General features: G+C 43.7%; 2 protein-coding genes across 2 annotated transcripts; one reads left to right on the top strand and one right to left on the bottom strand.

Moving 5' to 3' along the window:
* Nucleotides 1-1,732: 1,732 nt before the first annotated feature.
* Nucleotides 1,733-5,931, top strand: LOC143123378 (T-box-containing protein TBX6L-like). Its single transcript, XM_076284742.1, has 9 exons — nt 1,733-2,399; nt 2,644-2,806; nt 3,080-3,182; nt 3,609-3,773; nt 4,208-4,354; nt 4,470-4,540; nt 4,669-4,763; nt 4,943-5,147; nt 5,275-5,931. Exons 1-9 carry the CDS (start codon nt 2,384-2,386, stop codon nt 5,681-5,683), a joined length of 1,374 nt encoding a protein of 457 aa, XP_076140857.1. The 5' UTR covers nt 1,733-2,383; the 3' UTR covers nt 5,684-5,931.
* A 5,684-nt stretch (nt 5,932-11,615) lies between these two features.
* Nucleotides 11,616-18,887, bottom strand: crkl (v-crk avian sarcoma virus CT10 oncogene homolog-like). Its single transcript, XM_076284743.1, has 3 exons — nt 17,761-18,887; nt 16,676-17,141; nt 11,616-13,272 (listed from the first exon to the last, which is right to left on the bottom strand). Exons 1-3 carry the CDS (start codon nt 18,069-18,071, stop codon nt 13,138-13,140), a joined length of 912 nt encoding a protein of 303 aa, XP_076140858.1. The 5' UTR covers nt 18,072-18,887; the 3' UTR covers nt 11,616-13,137.
* Nucleotides 18,888-21,362: the final 2,475 nt, after the last annotated feature.

Here is a 21,362-nt window from a genome sequence, read left to right on the forward strand (position 1 = left end):
TGTTTTCTATTGGTAATAGTAATTTGTTTTAATAGTGATATTTAATCAGTCATTTGTGTATAAGCAAGGAAACATGATGTGTCAACTTATACTTATTTTTGAAATGTTTTTTTAAAACTATTTTTGGTATAATTTCCAAATTAATTTCAATGGGATATAGTCATTGGAAGGACTACATGTGACCCAATCTGACAAACTGAGTAACAAGTCGAAGTCGCACATTCTAATTTTGAGACAATTTAGAGGTTTTTGAGTTTATAAAGATGGTGGGGGGCCATAATTCAAAATGCTGTATTTTGACAACAATTCAAGATAGGACTTTGACCAAGATATCATTTTAAAGCTCACTGTGACTCATTTTGCCAGAACAGGTCACAAATGTTCTTAATGTCTTCATATCACCCATAATATTACCAAAAGATGACAATCTTTTGACAATTTATCTAATGGGCTTGTTGTTATTTCTTGCTTTTAGAGTGCTTGTTAGGCTTAGACCAAACCTGTATAATGCTCCTATAATGTCTAACTTTTGCACAATAGTTCATGAGCTGAATTCAGATTTGTAGTGATTAACCTCCTTAGAAAATGTTCTATGGCTATGTCTAATGAAAGATAAAGATATAGTTGTGTGCTGTTGCAGCTTAAAATCTGAATGGATTTATTTACACATATTGTGTACATTTAGCAAGTTCCAGGACCTATACCTAAATCGTAAACATTTGCAAAGAAATGCAATGCTTTGGAGAGAGCAATTGGGTGAGCTTGCCATTTTCAACATACTCAACAGAACCATGCAGTTTGGTCTGCGGCCTGCAGCGTGATGGTAAAGAGGATATGCTGCATCTGTGTGAACGTCCTCTCATGGCCGGCCTATCAGGGCATTTAGCATCTCTATGGCAGAGGAGACAGGGTGCTCCCGACCCAAACTGCCCCATTAGGGGATCAGAGTGGCCCTAAATGGCTCACCTGTGGTGGGGGTTATCCCAGATCACACACTCCCCCACTGCTGGAGGTACTTCTAACAGGCTGCTAAGTGTTGGGCCTCAGAGACCCCTCTCTCTGCCATAGGGAGTAAGGGCTGACGAGATTAAAGAGACCATCTCCCCCCATTGTCAAGGCTAGACACACAGATATATCCTCCAATACACACAGGGAGAAGTAGGTCCAGCCTTGGGCTATGGGCCATTTAAACAAACAGGGCACTCGGAGAACAAAAGGTGTGTGTGTGTGGGGAGGGGGGGGGGGGGGGGTCATGCATGGAGGAAACCACTGCTGTATTTCCTTTTTAAAAATTCAATTGTATGGCATTGTATGCACACAGCCTATGGCAGTGCCTATTAAATCTGTTCTGAAATATCACATGATCCATAAAGGTAGACTAGATGAAAGATACTGGTTGCTGATTTTCACAAGCATCATAAATGCAGCTTAACCAGAGCATAAAATATGGCTGCATGAAAGCATTGGTATTTGTAAAGGTCAACATGACTGAAACTGATATAGCTTTACCCTGGATTACCATAACATGTATGGCGTCCAAATTTGAGGTATAACCTAAAAAATCAAGTATAAATCAGAAAGATAACTTTTACTGTAACTTGAACTTCTGGCAGTATTTTTGTCTGTTATTGGTGTAAAAACATATACCCAGGATTACAAAGCATGAATTGCATGTAAAACAGTGAGACAAATGTGTTAAATCCTTTACTGATTCCACAGATGGTGGCGGAAGGCCTACATAAAACTACATTAGAATTTTCCCTTTGTATGGATTGTGTGCATAAGTCCAACCTCGCAATTCCTACCATTCATTTGCAATAACAATGACACCATTGGGCCTTCCTGTTGGAGACAGTGATCAGGAGACATGTGCCCATCCCTATACTAATTCCATACCATGGCAGACATGGACCCCTCCTCCCTAATTCCACTAGCCATATACACAAATGGGATGGGGGTGTCAATGGGCCACTTCAAAGGGTGCTTATGGGACTCCTGGTTCCTTTCACTTTTAATGAAATCCACCCCACCCACCGGGCCACAGGCCCCACCTCCTCACAGTTTTTTACCTTGACTTCCTGAAACTGCAGTGAAATTCCAGACCCTTATGTCTCAGACTCAGCCAGGGTCTCAAGTCACCTCAGCTTTCTCAAAGGAGTAGCAGCAAGGACAAGTCAGGAAACGTACCGGTACATCTGTTCACAGAGGGTGGAGAGACATTACTGGACCAAACCAATGGAGTAGCAGTTGAACCTGAACATCACTTCCTCTAGTCCACTTCAACAGGAAATAATCTGCTGAAGAGGTTTTGAACACACACACCTTCTCTTCAGAGTCTGCAGCAAACGCTGTGAATACAACTGAGATCACTGGGCCCAAGGGAATGCAATATATCACTGGTAAGTGACAGTATGTACATGACACATAAAGGTACCAACATACCACGTGTTGCCTGCATTTTGTGGCTATAGTTAAAAGTCTGTGTGCTTAAGATGTGATCACTGGTCTTTATAGGCTGTATTGAACATGACACAAACCCATACTCAAGATATTGTACTTGTAAAATCGTATTGAACCTAACTTAGTTACCTTCCAGTTTAGTTCACATTTTAAACCTGTGTCCCTCTCTCTCTGTTTGTCCAGACCTCAGGCACTCATCCAGCATGACCTCGTCCTCCTCATCCTCCACAGCCAGAGCAGCTGAGCCTTATCACCAAGGCAACATCAGAATGACCCTGGAGAACTCCGACCTGTGGAAGTCCTTCCATAACCTGGGGACGGAGATGATTATTACGAAACCTGGCAGGTGAGGAACAAGAGGCTGAGGGAGAAACACCTCTTTTTCTGACCTTTACACAAAAATGTGGAAAGGGACATTATTGATGAATGTGTGTGTGGATAAGATGCTTAGACTGAGTCATTGTGAAATAAAACAAAATGTAGTCTAGAACAGAGGTTGCTTTTATTAGCACACAGTTAATAGTTAATAGAGTTAATAATCATATAAAATTGATTATCATGTTTGAACCAGTGTTGAGTGCTGTTACATGTTTTAATCATGTTGTTTCTGTTGTTTTAGGAGAATGTTCCCACACTGCAACATTAGTGTATCAGGATTGTCTCCTTACACAAACTATTTAATTATAGTGGATATGGTTCCTGTGGACAACTTTAGGTATAAGGTAAGTTCATCAGAGTTAATTGGTTTCTTCAGAATGGGCCTTTTTTTTGGGGGGGGGGGGCAGAGGCTACTTCTCCCAAGTCCTGTCCAGGCAGACAATGCATATCAAAGGCAATTATCACTTCCTGTTTTTCTGCCAGGGGTCTTTATCACACACAACCCCCATATGCTAACCCCCCTCCAACAAAAGCAACTGCTGGGAAATCACTGTAGATCACTCGACTGCCCCAGCCCATGGCAGACGCTTGTATTTCAGCCATATGTTCTGTTCCAAAGGAAGGTCTTGAGATAAAACAGAATTTAATTTCATTGAGGGAGAGAAAAAAATCTTTCTTGAAATCACAAAATTCTGCTGCATAAAAAGAATATACGAATCCATGTGATATACACGGAACCTTAATCATCTGGACTCTCTTTCTCTCTGCAGTGGAATAAAGATCAGTGGGAGGTGGCAGGTAAGGCAGAGCCGCAGCCCCCCTGCAGGACTTATGTGCACCCAGACTCCCCTGCACCAGGAAGCCACTGGATGAAGCAGTCCATCTCCCTCCTCAAGCTCAAGCTTACCAACAACACACTGGACCCTAATGGCCATGTAAGCCCCCTTTTCATTTTTTGTTTGTTCCTAATTATGATCTTCCCCGAAGCAACTCATCAACTCATTGGGTCTCCACAGTTATTTTCAATTTTATTTTAAACACTTGGTGCAATAACCGTAGGCTGTACTTTTGAGAAGGATGTTATTGGATACAGCTGTACGGTTTTAAATAATTATGACCATGCTGGTATTAAAATATGTAGCCCAGTGTCCACTATACTGTATCCCACAGATTTTGTGTATGGATTTAACAACACCACATGGGGCAAGTCAAACCAGGTCTCAGAGGCTATTTCATGCCATGAAGCTGGAGTTAATTTTATCCAGACACGGGCTAGACCTACTTCAGAGAAGTTATATATGACCTAGATTTATGTTTTCTTTCCCATGCACAGTTGAAGTAACATTTCTCACTGTCTGTTTCTCCTCAGATTATCTTGCACTCCATGCATCAGTACCAGCCACGCTTCCACGTGGTGCAGGCAGATGACCTGTACAGTGTCCACTGGGCGCCGTTCCAGACCTTCAGCTTCACAGAGACCTGCTTCACTGCCGTCACTGCCTACCAGAATAGCAAGGTCAGTCACTGCAGACGTTCTCAAACACGAACCACCATGTTTTCCAACAATATGTGTCATTTCTGTCCCAGTGAAACAGTAGGGTAATGGCCTTTTTGCTGGTATTTATTTACAGATCACAAAGCTGAAGATCGACCATAACCCCTTTGCCAAAGGATTCAGAGAGGAGGGGACCCATGGAAAAAGGTGATTAAAGACATGAAGGCAAAGACGGATGTATGATGAAAGACATGCAGGAATGATTGTGTGTGTTTTCTAAAGGGGGTTAAAGTGAGGCTCACCTTTTTGGTTTTCTTCCTCTTTTCAATGTGCAGATTCCGTGCTCACAAGGGTCAAACCTGTCCAGAGAATCCAGCCAAGAAACTGAGAACTGAAGCAGAGAAGGATCCGGAATACCAAAGCTGCACAGGTAAGGACCCCTTCTCCCTAAGTTTATGCCCTGTTATGTGTGAACACACTTGGGCAATAAAACCTGATTCTGATTCTGTTCAGTTGTCACCAAGTCACCAGAGGCCTGTCGTGGTCTGAGGTCTGAGGTCTGTTCTGTGCCCTCTGTTCACACTGACACACCTTTATGTTATTCTACAGACTTCCCACGCCTGCCATACGATCCCCAGAGAGAGGATGATGAGGTACCCATGGGGCTCAAGCATGGTCCAGGCCTTCAGGACGGCCACATGTCCCCCTGGGACTCGGAGCAGGACCCAAGCCACAGCCTTCATGGGGACGCCCCCATGGACTTCAGCAGCTCAGAGCAGCTTGTGCCTGGTCAGGCCACCTACCTCCTCTACAGGTATGAACACCAACCCACACTGTCAACTTTCAAGTTGGAAAACTGAATAATGTGAGATGCTCAAAGAAATTTCTCAGAAGTAGCATTCCAATTTTTTTAAGCATGTTCTTTCAACTTCTCGTTCTAGATCACAAGATTTTAGGCGCTTGCCATCGCCTCCAAGTATAGAGTCCAACGTGGACCGCCGCCATTACGAGTCCTCCGTCGATGTGGCCACAGTTCCTGACAGGGAGGTCACCGGACCCCGTATTTCAACTAACGTGGGAGGCCCTCAGGGTCGGCCTCTGAACGGCTCAGTGTCCACCAGCCACATGCCACTGGCCTCCAAGAACAAGCCTGGACTTGCCACTCCACCTCTGTATGGCCACCACATGGAGCAGCCGTGTGGACAGTGGAATGCACCGATCCCCACACAATACCCCACTTCCAGCTACAACCATCCACATCGTCTGATGGTGGAACATGGCCACAGCCATCACCATGGTAATGTCACAGAGTGGAGCCAGTACCCACTGTTTTCATACTCCTGTTGGTGACACAAGAGATGGATAGGACAATCGACCAATCAAATATGGAGCCAGGATTTAGCCCTCAAGACTCTTTAAGACCCCATTACCTTTTAGGTTTCAAACCGAAATGTTAACTGTAAAGAAGAGACATTGGCCTTAATGGAACCAATAGGCTGGAAAAATAGAAAACGCACATATGGGAAGTTTAATGGTGCTGCTGGTGGGAAGCTCTTGCTGCTTCTCTGAACCACTTCAGAATGGAAAACTGCATATTTCTTTTATCAGTCCTCTTAACAAGAACACTTGAGTGAGATTGTGAGTAGATGGGTACCTAACAATTTGCATGCAGTGCATGAAGTGTCATAGTTAGACAATGTGACTTGACTTCAGTTTTTTTTTTTTTAAAGTTTGCAGTTGTTGATACTAAAAACAAATGATGAAAACATTTACCATCTGTGTAAAAAAAAAATCTAATTAAATATTGCATTTTTAATGCTTGCACTGAAAATCTTTCTATACCTCATAAGACATATTTCAATAAAACAGGAACTTTTGACCTGAAACTAGGTGAAAGTGTATTTGTCCTGCCCATGTTTCTCTGAGTGTGAATTGTGCCTGCCTTGTTAGAGTAATTAGGACTCTGGTGTTAGATCCTTAATAAGCTCTGAAGTCAAGGCTCTCTTTGGGGGGTAATTGTGAGTTTGCCCTGCTCAGTCAAGTTTACCTCCTGTGTATTAGGCACTCCAGGCAGTAAAATCTCTAGTGGTGTTGGATGAAATCATGAAAATGTCAACTTTATTTACTTATAAATATAGCATATGAGGCTGGGGAATGAGCTACTAAAGACAAGAGAGACAGACAGACGAAACCCAGGCCAAGGTACAGAGAATACATGAAACTGGGCAGTGAAGAAGAATAGAGAGCTGATGAGTTAATCCTGCAAATGGATAAAAAAGGAAATCAGAGATGGAGAGAGAGAAAGATGGAGTGTGAGGGCAGATGAGTCAGGCTGCTGGCACTGGTGGGCAGCGAGAGAGAGAGAGAGAGAGAGAGGGAGGTAGGGAGGGAGCAGATGACTCAGGTACAGGTTGGCACCAATGAGCAGAAACATAAAAGTAAAGAGAGAAAGAGAGAGAGAGAGAGAAAGAGAGAGGGGGAGAAAGCAGGAGGGAGGGAGAGATAGAGAGAGAGAAAGGTGAGAGAGAGATGAGGGTCATTGGTTGGTTTCATTCCGTTCCTCCTCTGAGACAGTCTGCTCCTGAACCCGCTCCACACCTGACCCACATCCCAGTGCGAGTGAAGCGGTGCGGTGCGGTGCGGCGGGGATGGGATGGGATGGGATGGGGGGCAAGCGTGCGAGCAAGAGAGCGGGCGACCGTGCCGTGGCCTGGCCTGCTTTCCCCAGCAGAAGGCTGCAGCGTCTGTGCTGTAAATGTTTAATCGTGGGCGCTCACAAATGGGCCATGATGAGGCTGGCTGCAGTGGGAGTGTGCTGAGAGGAGCCATCTCTCCACCAGTGTGAACCCAAGACCCAATCAGCATAATGCGCAAAAAAAATACTCCTCTCACTGAGCAGATGGAGATGACAAATGTAGTGTATGGGGGTCTGCAGATCATGCACGAGTCAGTCACAGAAAGATAGACAACTTGCTGATTGTTGTATGAATAAACTTTTTGTACAATACTGAAGAGCATTTCAACATAAAAATGGAACAAATGCTTAACTCCAAAATGCTGAGTGACATTTGTCTGGTGACTGTGCTGCATGACGACTGTAGTCAGCCAACTCAGCAGCAGGCAAAGTCAGTTACAAAAAGCTCCTTCAGTAATACCTTGGCCAAATGTGGCCTGGGTTCACCTGACCGAAACTAATGAAAACTGGCTAAAAATAGTCATCCATGATTGTGCCTTTATGAGCAAGTAATTGAAGGAGAAAATCAGGGTCTTCTCTAGGGATGAGGGACATGGACAGACTGGCGATGAGGTTGAGTGAGAGGAAAAGAGACGGATGATGAAAAGACTCTGAATGAGATGGAGAGTAGTTTGATTTGTATGGACAACCGGAATAAGTGGTGGTTCAACAAACACTCTTCTATAAGACATAGATAACAAATCAAAGCTAAAATTTGATGTCACTGTCATGAGATATAAATGTGATGATATTGACATGTATTTTCATTTTAAATTACCACTTCTACATAAAAGCACTCAGGATCAGTACTCAGTACTGTATCTCTTCACCTGAATTCAGTGACTAAAATGTATCCTTCCTCCTTCCCATAAAACGGAAAAGGATATGTATCAGTTGAACTAGTCTGGTGACTAGAACATTCATTCAGTTCCATTCACAACTAGCCTGTAGGCACCTCCCCTAATGGAGTGGAAACAACAGGCTGACCTGACTCACTCCATAGTAGTCACTAGCCAGGAGCACAGGCCTTGACCAGATGATTCCATTAATTTCACTAGCTACTAGCAGCTAACATACTCTAATAGAAAGCATTGATGGACATGCATATACTGTATACAGTTAATGAATAGCACACGAGCCCCGAGGAATGACCAGAAAATAAATAGTTTCCACTTTGTAGCAGTTTCCACTAAGATGCCTCTAGAATAATAATAATACCATGCTGAAATAAACCTTTGATCGCGTGATCATATGATGTATTAATCTATAACTATAAACCTGTTTTCACTTTGTATATTCTGTTTTCTTTTTGATCGAACTTAACATCAGCCTAAATCAGACATGAGTTATATGCAATCAATGACCAGAAACATTGAGTTCTACGCGCTGATGAGCAGATTGTGATCTGGTATTAAATGAAATACAAATCTATATCTTCACTGGCTTATATAAGCTAGGATGAGGAGAGGTTAAAGGTTCAAACCCCCCCCCAATCACTATATTAATGTCAAAGCGACTCCACTTACTGGTCCTGAGTACCAAATGGCAAGAAGTGACCAGGGACAATCCAGAAGTCCTGTGGGATCACGTTGGGAGATAGGGGTTGAGAAATGGTCCTCTCACTGGTGGTCTTTTGATCAGACTCAGTCAGACTTCTTCCTGGTCTACGCCACAGCCATTTGGCCACCCCGTCCTGGGGCTACTTTATGAGGCAGTGCACAGGAGGGGAGCTTCTGCAGATCTGATAATGGTCTCTAGGCTTGGCCATGAAACCATTCTACATTTATTTTGGATCAAAATGAAATTCAATTAAAACAAAGTGGACAGATGAAACAAATCAACTAATTTCTCATTTGAAGCTCCATTTCTGTGCAGTGTCGTGGTGTAGTGACTCTGTGGTGTAGAGTGAGTAGGAGATGTCCTCGAAGTGTGAAAAATGGAGTGGAGGTGAGAGAGTGAGTGAGCAGACCGAACTCTCTGAGGGCCAAACTTGAGTGGGAGAGAAAGTCAACCATTTATAACAATGTTGACATTTTTTTTAAAAAAGACAAGAGCTTGTCTGCCATATGGCGAGAACTCAACTTTAGAATGGCTCACTCAGTGAAGAAAGTTCTAGTTTGATGTTACACATCACATATGTCCAGTCATGACTTAACTAGTATAAGCCAAATGCACAGAGGGATCTGGACACCTCAATGATCTTAGTAGCATAAAGAACACAAAGAAGCAGAAGCAGCAGTAGCCTTTGTATGAGATTTTAAGCACCTCTCAAGAATTGAGCAATTGTCTGCCCTCCTCTGGTCAGATCAGAGAACAAGTCTGGCTGAACAGAAGGTGTGAAATACTTGTTGTGGTGGTGTACATTTCTAGAAGGAAACAAGTTATTCCATTACCGAGTCGATGTTTGCCGTTCTCTTGTCAAAATGAAAACAACTGTTCTAATCTGGTTCTTATACACTCTGTGCTGTTACCACTCTATAACACACAACAGAATTGGCAGTGCTATGAAAAACTGGAAAAAAAAACAACCCTAACCTAACCATTGCATAACTGCACAATATTTATAGAGTGACCAAAGCGATTGGTCAGTGCGCCATGAGTCGTTGCGCGCCAGTGGTCTCTGTCCCCGACAGCTCGGCTTTTGATGCTAGCCTGCACCTGTTCACACAGATCACCCACACACATCCATATCACCATCTGCAGGCCATACGTGTGCAAACTATCAACACCCTCAACGCTTCTCCCTCTCTCTCCTTATCCACCTTCTTAGATGCAGCTGAGCAATATACTAGAGATCCTATGAAAACATAAAATAAGCCGCCAGTGACAAGACAGACCACATAAAATGACCGCAACCTGTTAAATCACATTTCCAGTCCACCGGCATTTTTTCTGCTGCAAATTTCTTTCATATCCAGTTGATCTCATACAGAACCATTGATTGGTGAAGTCTCCACCACATCCTGGTCTGAGTTACTTTGCAGTTATTTCAGTTCCCTATTGTGATAGTTCTTCCTTGTTTACTAAAGACAGTGCCAGGAAGGTTTCAGTATGACTATCAGCCTGAGTATTCACAGTATGCAAATGTGACTGTTTGTGTCCACAGAGTATTTCCAACCCAACCATGGGGGACGAGCCAAAAAGCAGTGCCAACATAGCATGTCTCCTTTTCAGGTTTCCAGTTGCTAGTCAAAGTTTTCTCAAGAGGTAGAGATAGGCTGTCTACCTTGTAACCATGCCAAAAAAGCTGAGCACAGAGGCAGAGGGCAGACTGATGCTACCCCTTTCTGTACGTCCCACAAAATATGCCCCATATCACCTTGAGGTTGGATATGTTGACCTCAAATTTGAATCACAAGTCAAAAACAGTTTGAATGTGATATTGCACATTTATACATGGCACTACTGAATTATGAACAACACACAGCTATTAATGAAAAGCCATGCCTCTGACCAGTGGCCTGATTGGCAGATAAGTCAAGCTGTCCACAACACCAAACAAATCAGGCTTTACTGATTTCCTATCAAATATCAGCAATGCATGTGTATAAACCTCCAAAGAAAACAGTAGTTTAACCTTGAGAAGTTTCTGTGTCTGGGTCATGTTCCGTGCATGTGGTTTTCTTTTCTTTTCTTAGCACTTCATTAAGATTCGCTAATTGCTTTCCTCTCTCCTGGGTTCTGTCTCAATCGCAACTTGAGCTACTGGAAATTCATCAAGGGACTCAACAGCTTTCCCCTGCTCCAGATCCACACTACATGACTCAAACCAAACAGACGCACCCCTGTTCTGACCAATAGATGACACCACAGTCACTTACAGATTTGCAAATGGGAGAGAAGCACAATTTGCTGCAATACCATCAACTGTTAACAGAAAGCAAGCCAGGGCCACTTAGAAAGTACTTGTAAATTTTATTTACGTTCTGTACATTATGCATTATACCAGCACGGGTGTTAACCATGAGAATTAATACCACAATGGTATATGAACAAAACATAAAAAGGCACAATTTTTGTTTCAATCTAAGGAAAGATCAAATGGAAAAGGCTTGTCTAGGGAGAGCAAGAGAGAGAGAGAAACAAAAAGCACAGTAATACTGTTAATGCCTTTTGGGGAAATTAAAATGTCACTTTTTAAAATTAAATTAGAGCGTTAGAGCAAAAAGCCTGTGTATTGCTTAATGTGGTGGTGGTGGGGGGGTAATGGAGGTAAGGGTTGTGGGTGCCACATCGTACATTTGGACTGAATCAGCTACTGGGGAAGATGTACAGTTCCACATCACGTCAATAAGGAAAGGATGACATGAAGCAGCATTTGACCAGTGGGAGGATGTGGACCTCCATCACTGGCCAGGAGGTCATGCACAGAGGCCACGAACAGGCATTTGAATCCCTTTTGTGTTTTTTTAAATTTCTTTTTTAGAAAGTCACCTACCGTCAACACAGTTTTTTTTACAACTGTTTTATTTTCAAACACACATTAAATGCTTGATTCAACAGCTGACCGAAGAACGAAAACAAAGAGACAAAAAGTGGAAAGAGAAAACCCCCCCCCCCCCCCCCCCCAATCTTCTGCACAGCGGTGTTACTTAAGCAAATTACAAAAAATAGCTAGCTCCTGGTGGCAAGGACTGCCTTTGTCTTTTTCTCCATCACAGTAAAAAGTTAATTGTGTGTCGTCTGCCAGACAGCTAGCAGCTAGTGGGGACGAAGCACGCAATTAGGCAAGTTCTGGTACTGCAGGAGATGTGGCAAAGTGTGCCTGATCCAGGTCTACGATCCATGATGCAGGGGATCTTGTCCGTGCTAGTAAAGGGAAAGAAGCTGGAAGATTGACCCACATTTCCCCAAGAGTCACAAAGGAGAAGAGAGAGGTTGTCAAAACAACGACTAATCGGAGATAAAGGCATGGATCATGTGATGTGATGGCTGTAAGAGTCCAGTTTTGGCTAACCTACTAGACTACTTTGACTATTTTTGCTACTGTACCGAGTTTCCTGTTCCTGTACTGAGTAGTGCTTGCTCTTCGCTGACCTTAAATTAGAAGCCCTCAAAGTGCATGTGAAATCCATCCAGCTGATCAGCACACCTGCAATTGACAGGCTTTGTGTTATGGCACAAATTAAAAAAAAAAAAAGGCTACAATGGCAGACCAGTTAACACACAAAACTCTACTGAAGCTGGACACATGAATTGGTGACTCCCCACCAAATTGTCTCTTTCCTTCCAACTCCTACCACTGGCAGGTCCATTTCCTCTTTCGCTTGTGTTCCCTCGCTTGTTCAGTAACACACCACTTGAATTCCATTTCTCTATGGAGGCAGCAGGCAGCCGTCTGAGTAAAGTTAATATACAATGTGAATGATTTGGACAGCTTGGGTAAAGGGCTTGGCAAGACGGCCTCAAAACAGGGCAGCTGCTGCTGCTGCTTCTGCATCTTCTGACAATGACTAAGCAATATGCTCTTCCTTCCCTTCTTTCTGTCGTTGTCATTAATCCATTAATGTCCACAAAGGTGCTCACAAATGTACTTTTGGCCTGTGGGTGACCAGTCCATGCTTCAGTTAGATTTCATAAGCCACATTTTTTGTTTCTGGAGGAAAAGGGTGTAAGGAAAAAAGGAATGGGGACATGGAAGATGGGGCACGGGCGCACACACACACACACACACACGCACGCACGCACACACATCACTGTGGGTGCTACAGCACACTTATAGCTCATGTCATTGTCTACAAGATCAATATGTCGAGGCCCTTGAAATATCCAGACAGGGAAAAATAAAAACAAAAACAAAACAAACAAAACAAAAAAATCAACCATACAAATCAACCCAAAAATACTGATTCACTTGTGAGCATGTCGGGGAGGGAGATGGGTTAGGAACCGTACGGAGATGGCTGTAAACAATCAGAAGCCGCACAACGCTTTTAATGTCTCCGAATAGAGGCTCTGCAGGTAGCGCAGGACTAGGGCAGAGGAGGGGGTCAATGCACATGTACTTGGGGAAGGCGGGCGAGCAGAGGGGTGGCTGAAAGGCAGGGCAGGCTGGAGAGGTGCTCCCATGTCATTCGCTTTCGTCCGGGTTCTGGCCGTCCAACAATTTGACATGGGTGAAGGGGAAGAGACCCCTCCGGCCATTTACCTCCCCTTCCCACTGGCCGCTTATGTTCATCCGAGTCACCTTCACAATGTCCCCAACCTAAACAGAACAGAGGGGGGAAGAGAGAGGGGGGGGGGGATTAATCAGATAGATAGGATAAGAACAGTAACAGTTTGACCAATCCAATCTCAAAGAGCAAAAAAGAGGGATATAATCTTTAGCTTTTTTTAAACAAAAGTGGGTCACGCAGAGGCTCTGTAACACTGCACTTCCCTCTTTCCCCCTCAGACACACACAAAAAAAGAATAGCCAGGTGTGTCGTACGCAATACGTAAGTATTTCTGGAAATGAGGAGGCATGTCAAACCTCAGGCAATCTATCGCTCTGACATGACCTTAATCTGTCAGCATTGAGGTCTGGTCCATATTGCACAGACTGACGGCAATATGTCCACACTGTAAAACTGCATATTAACTACATACGCTACAGAAGGTGAGCCAGGGAAACGGTCACAGATGAAATGGAAAAGGAGGAAAAAAAAGAAAATGAGGTTTTAAGGACACGGTCAAGCTGCTTCCCCAACCCCCACCACAGTCCGACTCACCACAATGCTTCAGCTAGTCAGTATGCAGTGTGCTATGCTTTGCACATCACTACTGAAGCAGAGGGGCTTTCATTGGGGATCAAGTACCATTCCAATTCAGAAAATGTTGCAAAATGTCACAACTTTATCCATTGCAAATGGTGCATACTCAGAAGGCAGCGGAAAACTGTTCTTTGCAACTGTGTGTACAATCGTCTATACAATCACAGCAAGAGGGGAGTTTAAATCAGTGAATAGACAAGAGACCCGCAACGTAACTTATGCAGCATTGGAGATGTCCCTTAAGAGCCAGCCTAAGCAGGAATTGGTGGCAGTTGGTACAGCTAGTGATTGATTGACTTAGACAAATGAGGAACAATGTCACCGGCCATTTTGAAGAAGCAGATGCTAATGCATAACTGTAATTTTCATCAGATGGCTATACAATGCTCAGAATCCAATTTGTAGCCAAGAGGCTTCTGAGAGGAGCCAGGTATAACTGGTATCATCAGTAGCTCTGAGATTATGGAAAAAGGAACTGTAATGCCACCGTCTTGAAGCAAACACTTTAGTTTTCTTTTGCTCCAATGCTCAAACACAAAATCCATTATTATACATCAACAATCCTTTGCCCACAGTCTTGTGTTGTTCTTAACTATATTCAAACATCCTTCCTTGATTACAAATCACAGATCTTTCAAGACCAAGCGGATTGAAAATGTAGAAGTGGCACTTTCTTACTTGCTCTGTTAGAGATGGATACTAAAGTGTTATGTTGTGCGGTGCACTGTGTGCGTCTGAATGCGCCTGTAGGTGTGTGTGTGTGTGTGCGTGTGTGTGTGCGTGTGTACACAGGAGCCAGCCGGACGGACAGTTTGATTTACGGCAAGGCATTCCAGTGGGTGTGCTTCGGAGGCCAGCAAGGACCGTCCTGAACCCTATACTGCAGAGAGGCATCACCTTCCTGCGCACGCAAAAATAGAGCTGCACTCTCGCCACAGGCCTAACAACAACTCAGGTCACAGAGCGAGGGACAGGGGACATAATGGCTGGCACAAAGGCCACGGCAAAAAAACAGACACTTCATAAACTCTTGCGTGAATAAAGACACACACATCTACACACACAATAATGAGGAAACTAATTTCTTCCAAAAAAACGTACAACATTGCAAACCATTTGTTTGTTCTTTGCAAACCACAACAGTGCACAACCATGACTATTCTAGAGACTAACTTGGTTTCACAGTGACGAATGTGTCCAAGCGAGTAGGTGTCAAAAGCACCCTTGACGGGAGTCAGCAGCATAGCAATGCAATTAACAATCGGTGACAATCGGTTCTTGGGTTCTCAAAGCAAACCACCGAGCCATCTCCTGTGGATGAGTAGCCTATAGATGTAGGCTGACAATGTCAGAGTGGAGAAAAGAGGAGACAGGAGCACATACACAAAAGCCCCCTCACACACGCACTTATTTACAGAAGGATGCCTGCAGCCTGCCGATGATTAGTCAGGCATGGTGAGTGGGTGTGAGTAATGCTGTGAGGAAAGTCCCTCGGCGACCTCACGCACACAAACTTCTAGGCTACACCGGCTTGGGCAACGTTCTTGCCCAGATGCAGAAGAGCACCACCGTGTAGCGAGACGACTGCGCAGCTCATTGCTCACCCTTCCGCACACCCTTACCATCCCCACCACCACCACCACACTGTGGTCCCTTTAGTGACAAAACCGCTGTCCCATCCTGCATCTACAAAGGCCACATCTTGGGGGTTGAGACGGGAGGGGAGAGGCAGTAGTGGTTGACATCCACCTACTAAGAACTGTGGTTGCTCGCCATTTTGACATGGCGGACAAGAACGCGATACAAAACACACTAAAGTGGCTCTGCTGCTGCCATGGGAAAAGCCAAATACCATGACTACTTTCATGATTAAATTGACATTTCATCCCCCCACTTGACTAAAAATCCAATTTGGTCAAAACATCTTATATGATATTCCAAGGTATTGAGGAAATGGTGTTACTCTAATGGTGTTAGCAGTTAAGGTCCCTTAATCTCACTCTTCTCCCCTCCCTTCTCTTATGAAATTAAAACACATGTGGTGTGTGTGTGTGTGTCATACATAACAATCATAGTCTTACTGTCAACCACTAGTATCAATTTATGTAGCCTGGTGCTTAAAACCAAGTGCTCCAACGCCCATGAAGAGAGGCTTGATTACAATGTAATCTCAGTCAGGATTTGGATTAATTTTACTTTACTGGCCAGGAGAGTTATGCTGGCTGATATAACTCTCTACTTCACCCTAGTGGCCTCTGCAGCAGCGCAGTAGAAAACACACCCCCGGACTTAATAAAGAGGCTCAGTGGACAGATGGGCAAAGTTGTTGGTAAGAGGCCGTGCCACCAAACCCATTTCCACGCCACAGACAGCCAACAACTCAACACGTCCCTGACATAAGTCAACAGAGACAGATGGTTAAAGAACCCCCCCTCCAAAAAAAATACAAACAGCTTACGCTGCCTTCCAGCAGGCTAAGATGATGGATGCGGAGCCACAAGCTTTGGGATGTGTGTGCCTCTGGCCTGGTCAGTCTGAGAAACCCACTCAATGAGGAGAAATCAGAACTTATCAAACGAGGCCACTCCGACCTACATTCTCATTGCTCGCCTGTCGCTATGAATACATGTCCATCAAACATTAATGTGCCGTCAAATTACACTCCCGTTGCTGTCTCTCTGGAAAATAACTCCCTGACCATCGGCAAAAGCAATTAAGTCAGTCAGAGAGAGAGAGACAGAGTTGGGCATAAAAGAATGTTGGCCAAAATATACTGCATATGAGAGAGAGAGAGAGAGAGAGAGAGATAGATAGATAGATAGATAGATAGAGAGAGAGAGAGAGAGAGCCCCTTACTTCTAGTGCCAAGGCGGTCTTGTCGTAGGCGCAGGGCACCCGCTTCTGGATAGCCTTGGCCATGACTGGGCCGTTCTGCATGTTGGGAAGTGGGGTAATGACGGCTCCAGGTGTGCCCGGAGGCAGTGGCGAGGGTGTCTGAGGCTGCGCATAGGCATGTGCGGGCTCTGGGATGCCGTAGCTGTTGGAGTTGCGGGTGGAGTGCCCAGGCTGACCAGGGTGGGGCCGCACCAGCTTCTCCACGTAGGGCACAGGGATCATGCCAACGCGACCCTCCTTGCTCTTAGCGCTCCACCACTGCTCTTCTGGCTTGTCCAGGATGATGAGAATCTCGCCCCTTTTGAAGGGCAGATCCTCCATATCACTCCCTGTGAAGTCATACAGAGTCCGCACATACTCCAGGTTCTCTTCGTCGGGCAGGCCTGGAGGCTGAATGGGGCCACTGCCAAGGACTGTTGTATGGAACCTAGAAGAGGAAAGGAAGACCCGTAACTAATTATGGAACAGCTTTCAACCACCTGGAGGCCTCTGACAAAAGTCATGACAAAAGCTGCACTGACAGGGGGAGCAATATGAATAGGAACTTGACATAGGACATCCTTTAGATACCATGGTTAAACGCACGCAAAGTTCTGTGCATTCCACCAGTGACAGCCCCCTTTGAACAAGCATTCTATTGGGTAAAATCTCAAGTCTTATGCAACCTTCATACATCACCTATGAGGACTTCAGCCTTGAGTCTGCACTTGCAACAGAAAAAGGTTCAACAAGCAAGCTGCTTATGAAACCACAATGTCCATCATGAAAACTGAGTACACATTTTGAATTGAGCGGCATGCGCTGACCACATTACTTAAGCAACGTATAGTCTGTCAAACAGCCGATACACAGGATATATTTTCATTTTGACTAAATATTCTAATATAGTATGTTCTGCAAATTATGTTGTTTGAGCAAGAAGGTGTAACGGAACCATTTCAGCGCTAAATGGTGCATAGCCTATCAAGTTTGAAAAGCGGAAGAAAGCAGTTAGCCTAAGCATTCAAGAAAGACCACACACATCGTAGTCAGTGCCGGGGTCTTACCTGGGGGCAGGTTCTATCAAAGTAGTCGTGTCCAAATAATGGATCTTGTAGAACTCCAAAAGCGCAGGGAGGTGCTCGAACTCCTGATCTCCAATTTTGAACCTCTTGCTTGGTAAAGAATTTATGATATAGTGCGAAACTTTTGAGTTTTCCGATACCGACAACACATAGTCGCCTGGGCAAGTGGATGAATCCCGAACTAAAAACATTCCATGCCTCTGTCCTTGTAACCTATTTTGTGCCTCCTGCCGCGACACCGGCCCAAAATACCAACTGGAACGGTCTGAAGAATCGAACCTTGCAGATGACATGTTTAAAACGATATAAATTAACTATCAAAAATAATGGCTAAAATACAATGTACTACTAAATAATAAATAGGAGATGGAGATTCTACGACAATTTCCCTGTTATTCCAAAGAACAGCTAGAGCTTTCTCCAGTGAATTCTCCAGAACACTGGATTCGCAACCTGACGTCTCACAGACAGGCTGGGACTAGCATGAGCCAACTTTGATGCATTGTGTTGGTTTTTAGCTCTCGCGACTGCTGCAAGATTTGTTCTTTCTGTAAAAAACACCAGTACGTCAGTCGAGTAGAAAAGGCTTCATGCAACAATAACCCATATAGGTTCCCCTTTCCGTTCCCTCTTCCGAAAAAGTAACGTTAGCTAGCTTATGAAACAATATAGCTACTATATCCAGTCACTGTCAGTTCACACTACGGAAAAGGTCGCCTCACTTACAATTGCTAACTGGTCTACATGTCGATTCAACGCAACTGAAGTCTGGCGATTTCGTCCACGATTATTTGATACGACGTTCTTCTTTATATGCTCAAGGCACGGATTGGGGATATTTGTTCTAACCCCTTTTTGACTCCAGACAGACTTTTGAGGCAGTAACAAAAATGGCGGCCTGCAACACGTCTTCAGACAAAAAATACATTCACTATCAAGTGAATGTGCTCCCGGTCGGCATCCTACACCGTATACAATCTTGGAGCCTGGACCCCCCGTTATCGTTTACTTCTGAATTATCTTCTTTCAAAATAAGTTCGTTTAGTATTTCTAAAAAATCGTTCCTCTTAATGGTATACGGCTCCAACCCTCCAGCCGAGTGTGTTACTGAGAAATGGCGTCCAGAGGGCGGGTCTGCGCGCTCCCAGTCTGCCTGAACGTCATTGACGCCTTGAGCGGTTGTTGCTCAAACCTCATGTCAGTGGCTTAAACTAGGGTAAACAAAATTATTAGCCTAATGTTGATTAAGCACGTGATCCATAAACAATACATATTGGACATTTTATGTCCCTCAACCTGAGCCTATTATACTGTTCAGGCTATCAATATGGGGTATAATACGTGTTTAATCAGTTTATTCTTTATTCCTTGTCAGTGTGTTCTTTTATCTATTGTGTTTCATTTTGTTTATATGCATTCAAACATAATTATAGCCTATATCAATGTATGTTTTTGTTGAACATACCTACAGTAGCCTACATTCCATAGGCATACATGGCTATAGCATATATAGGCAGGCTACAGTCTTACTGCCAATTCATGCAACTCACTAGCGTAAAAGACAGAACCAGAGAGAATAATTGAACAGCAAAACCATGCATCTTCCTTTCTACTCAAATTTATCTCTGTTTTCAATGTTAGACTAACTTTTTATTCACTGTGTATGTAAACAAGCCTATCATACAATTAGTGTTTTCTTTGTCTGAATCAAAAGGAATCATCATGAACAGCCTGAATGGTCAATGATTTCAGTCCACCATGACTTGAAAGAGGCAGTAAACATTGACAAAGAGCTTCTTTGAACTTCCTCCTCTCCTTTGAGATTAGACATGCCATCTATGACAATACCCTATGAGGGGAGGCTGGCAGCACGCCTGGTCACCTCATCTCTGTGATACTGTCTTGAATGTTAATAGATCTGCATCTATTTCTGCCTTGTCTCGGTTGCTTAAAGCCTGCCAGTTCCCACAAGTCATCTCTGCTTCAGTGGTGCAACAAATTGAAGACAATTAAGAGAAAGCCCTTTGCCTTTTCTCTTTCATTCTTCCTGCTGTGCATTCACAATTAGGCAATGACAGTATCAAAACACACAAACCAAATTAAACTAGCACAAATGGTCCTAGTCTCTGGACTGACACTGAGCACAAATCCACCATCGCTTTTGCAAATGTTAGGGCTAGCCTGCTGATGTGCTTTTATTTTAATGGTCACCTTAATAAATATTTGGTAAACATAACACATACAAGAATGCTTAATATTATAATTAAAGTCAATGTAAAATGGGCTCATGGTGTGAAGGGAGGTGAAATAATGCGTTGCGCAATTCAGTGTTTATTTGTCAAGAAGCATTACAATTCTGTAAGGATCCTAAATGACACCAAATTTTACAACCATGCTGGAATTATATGAGAGGCATGAGGGAGACGAGGGTTTGGTAACTGCACTAACCAGGACTGGCTACTGTATGAGCTTGGTACTCTGGTGCTGAGTAATTTCTTCTTTAAGCAGGAAACAGTTTGATCAGCACAGGGCAATTCCGAGCAAGGCGGAAGGAAGTTCCCCTCAGAGGTGTCACTGTTACACAGGAAGGAAGAAGGCTGTCAAGTAGAGCCTAAATGAGTTAAGGTACTACAGTGGTCTTGTTGTGTTCCTTTCCTAATGTATTCATTCAATGTAACAAACCTGCTGACACGTTTACCTTCGATTTAAGGAGGAACTGGATATTAAACATGCAGTTCCTCTAAAATCAAGTAGCGTAACATTAGATAGATAGATAGATAGATAGATAGATAGATAGATAGATAGATAGATAGATAGATACTTTATTGATCCTCAAGAGGAAATTCAAGGGTCTCAGTAGCATACAGACATAACACACAACATGCACTTACAACAGATAGATAGATGGATAGATAGATAGATAGATAGATAGATATTCCTTATTTATCCCGAGGGAAATGTAGGCATCCAGTAGCTTATAACACATACACACAGAGCACAAGAAATAGTGTGGATGGAAATACAATGGAGATACAATTGTGACATGATAGTCTCTCCACCATATTCACATTTCAGGCAGGGAACTGACACTGTGATGTAGTATGCATAAGTGGAAGTGATGCAGTTAGATGTTGTGGTAGAGTGTGTGCCATGGAGGCAGTGTAAAAAGTAAACAGTGCAAAGATATTACCAGCGCAATAATACTGTGTCTGATATGAAACACAAAAAGGTAAACAAAATGAATAAACAAATATCAAAAAAAGAATAATACAAAAAAACAAATGTTTGAGTGTAGCTTGGCATGATATGGAAGGGGCCTAGAGAGAGGCAGACTCGTGCCCAATGGGGGGCGTCCTTTTCTCCACCACTGATGTTATAGACTCCAGCTCAGTGCCAGTCACAAAGCTAGTTTTCCTCACCAGCCTGTCTATTCGTAGCCTGGAAACATCCAAACTCATTCACGAAGTGAATAGAGTCTAGTGACTCATGATTGGGATTAGTTTCCAACACTTGCATCAGAACGGGCACTAACTTTGAAATCATTGGTCCAGCCTTAGGCTACCGATCACATTTACCAGTTATTT

Source organism: Alosa pseudoharengus, unplaced genomic scaffold (assembly GCF_046254945.1).
Source record: "Alosa pseudoharengus isolate Yale_2024_CS ecotype anadromous, Long Island Sound unplaced genomic scaffold, YU_APseudo_1.1 YU_APseudo_1.1_scf_14, whole genome shotgun sequence".
Taxonomy (NCBI): domain Eukaryota; kingdom Metazoa; phylum Chordata; class Actinopteri; order Clupeiformes; family Clupeidae; genus Alosa; species Alosa pseudoharengus.

Coding starts and splice junctions, on each gene's coding strand:
- LOC143123378 (XM_076284742.1), top strand. Junction 3,774..4,207: donor CACTGGACCCTAATGGCCAT/GTAAGCCCCCTT, acceptor GTTTCTCCTCAG/ATTATCTTGCACTCCATGCA. Junction 4,355..4,469: donor CTGCCTACCAGAATAGCAAG/GTCAGTCACTGC, acceptor ATTTATTTACAG/ATCACAAAGCTGAAGATCGA.
- crkl (XM_076284743.1), bottom strand. CDS start 18,071: ATGTCATCTGCAAGGTTCGATTCTTCAGACCGTTCCAGTTGGTATTTT. Junction 17,142..17,760: donor TTGATAGAACCTGCCCCCAG/GTAAGACCCCGG, acceptor TTCCTCTTCTAG/GTTCCATACAACAGTCCTTG. Junction 13,273..16,675: donor AGACCGCCTTGGCACTAGAA/GTAAGGGGCTCT, acceptor TGTTCTGTTTAG/GTTGGGGACATTGTGAAGGT.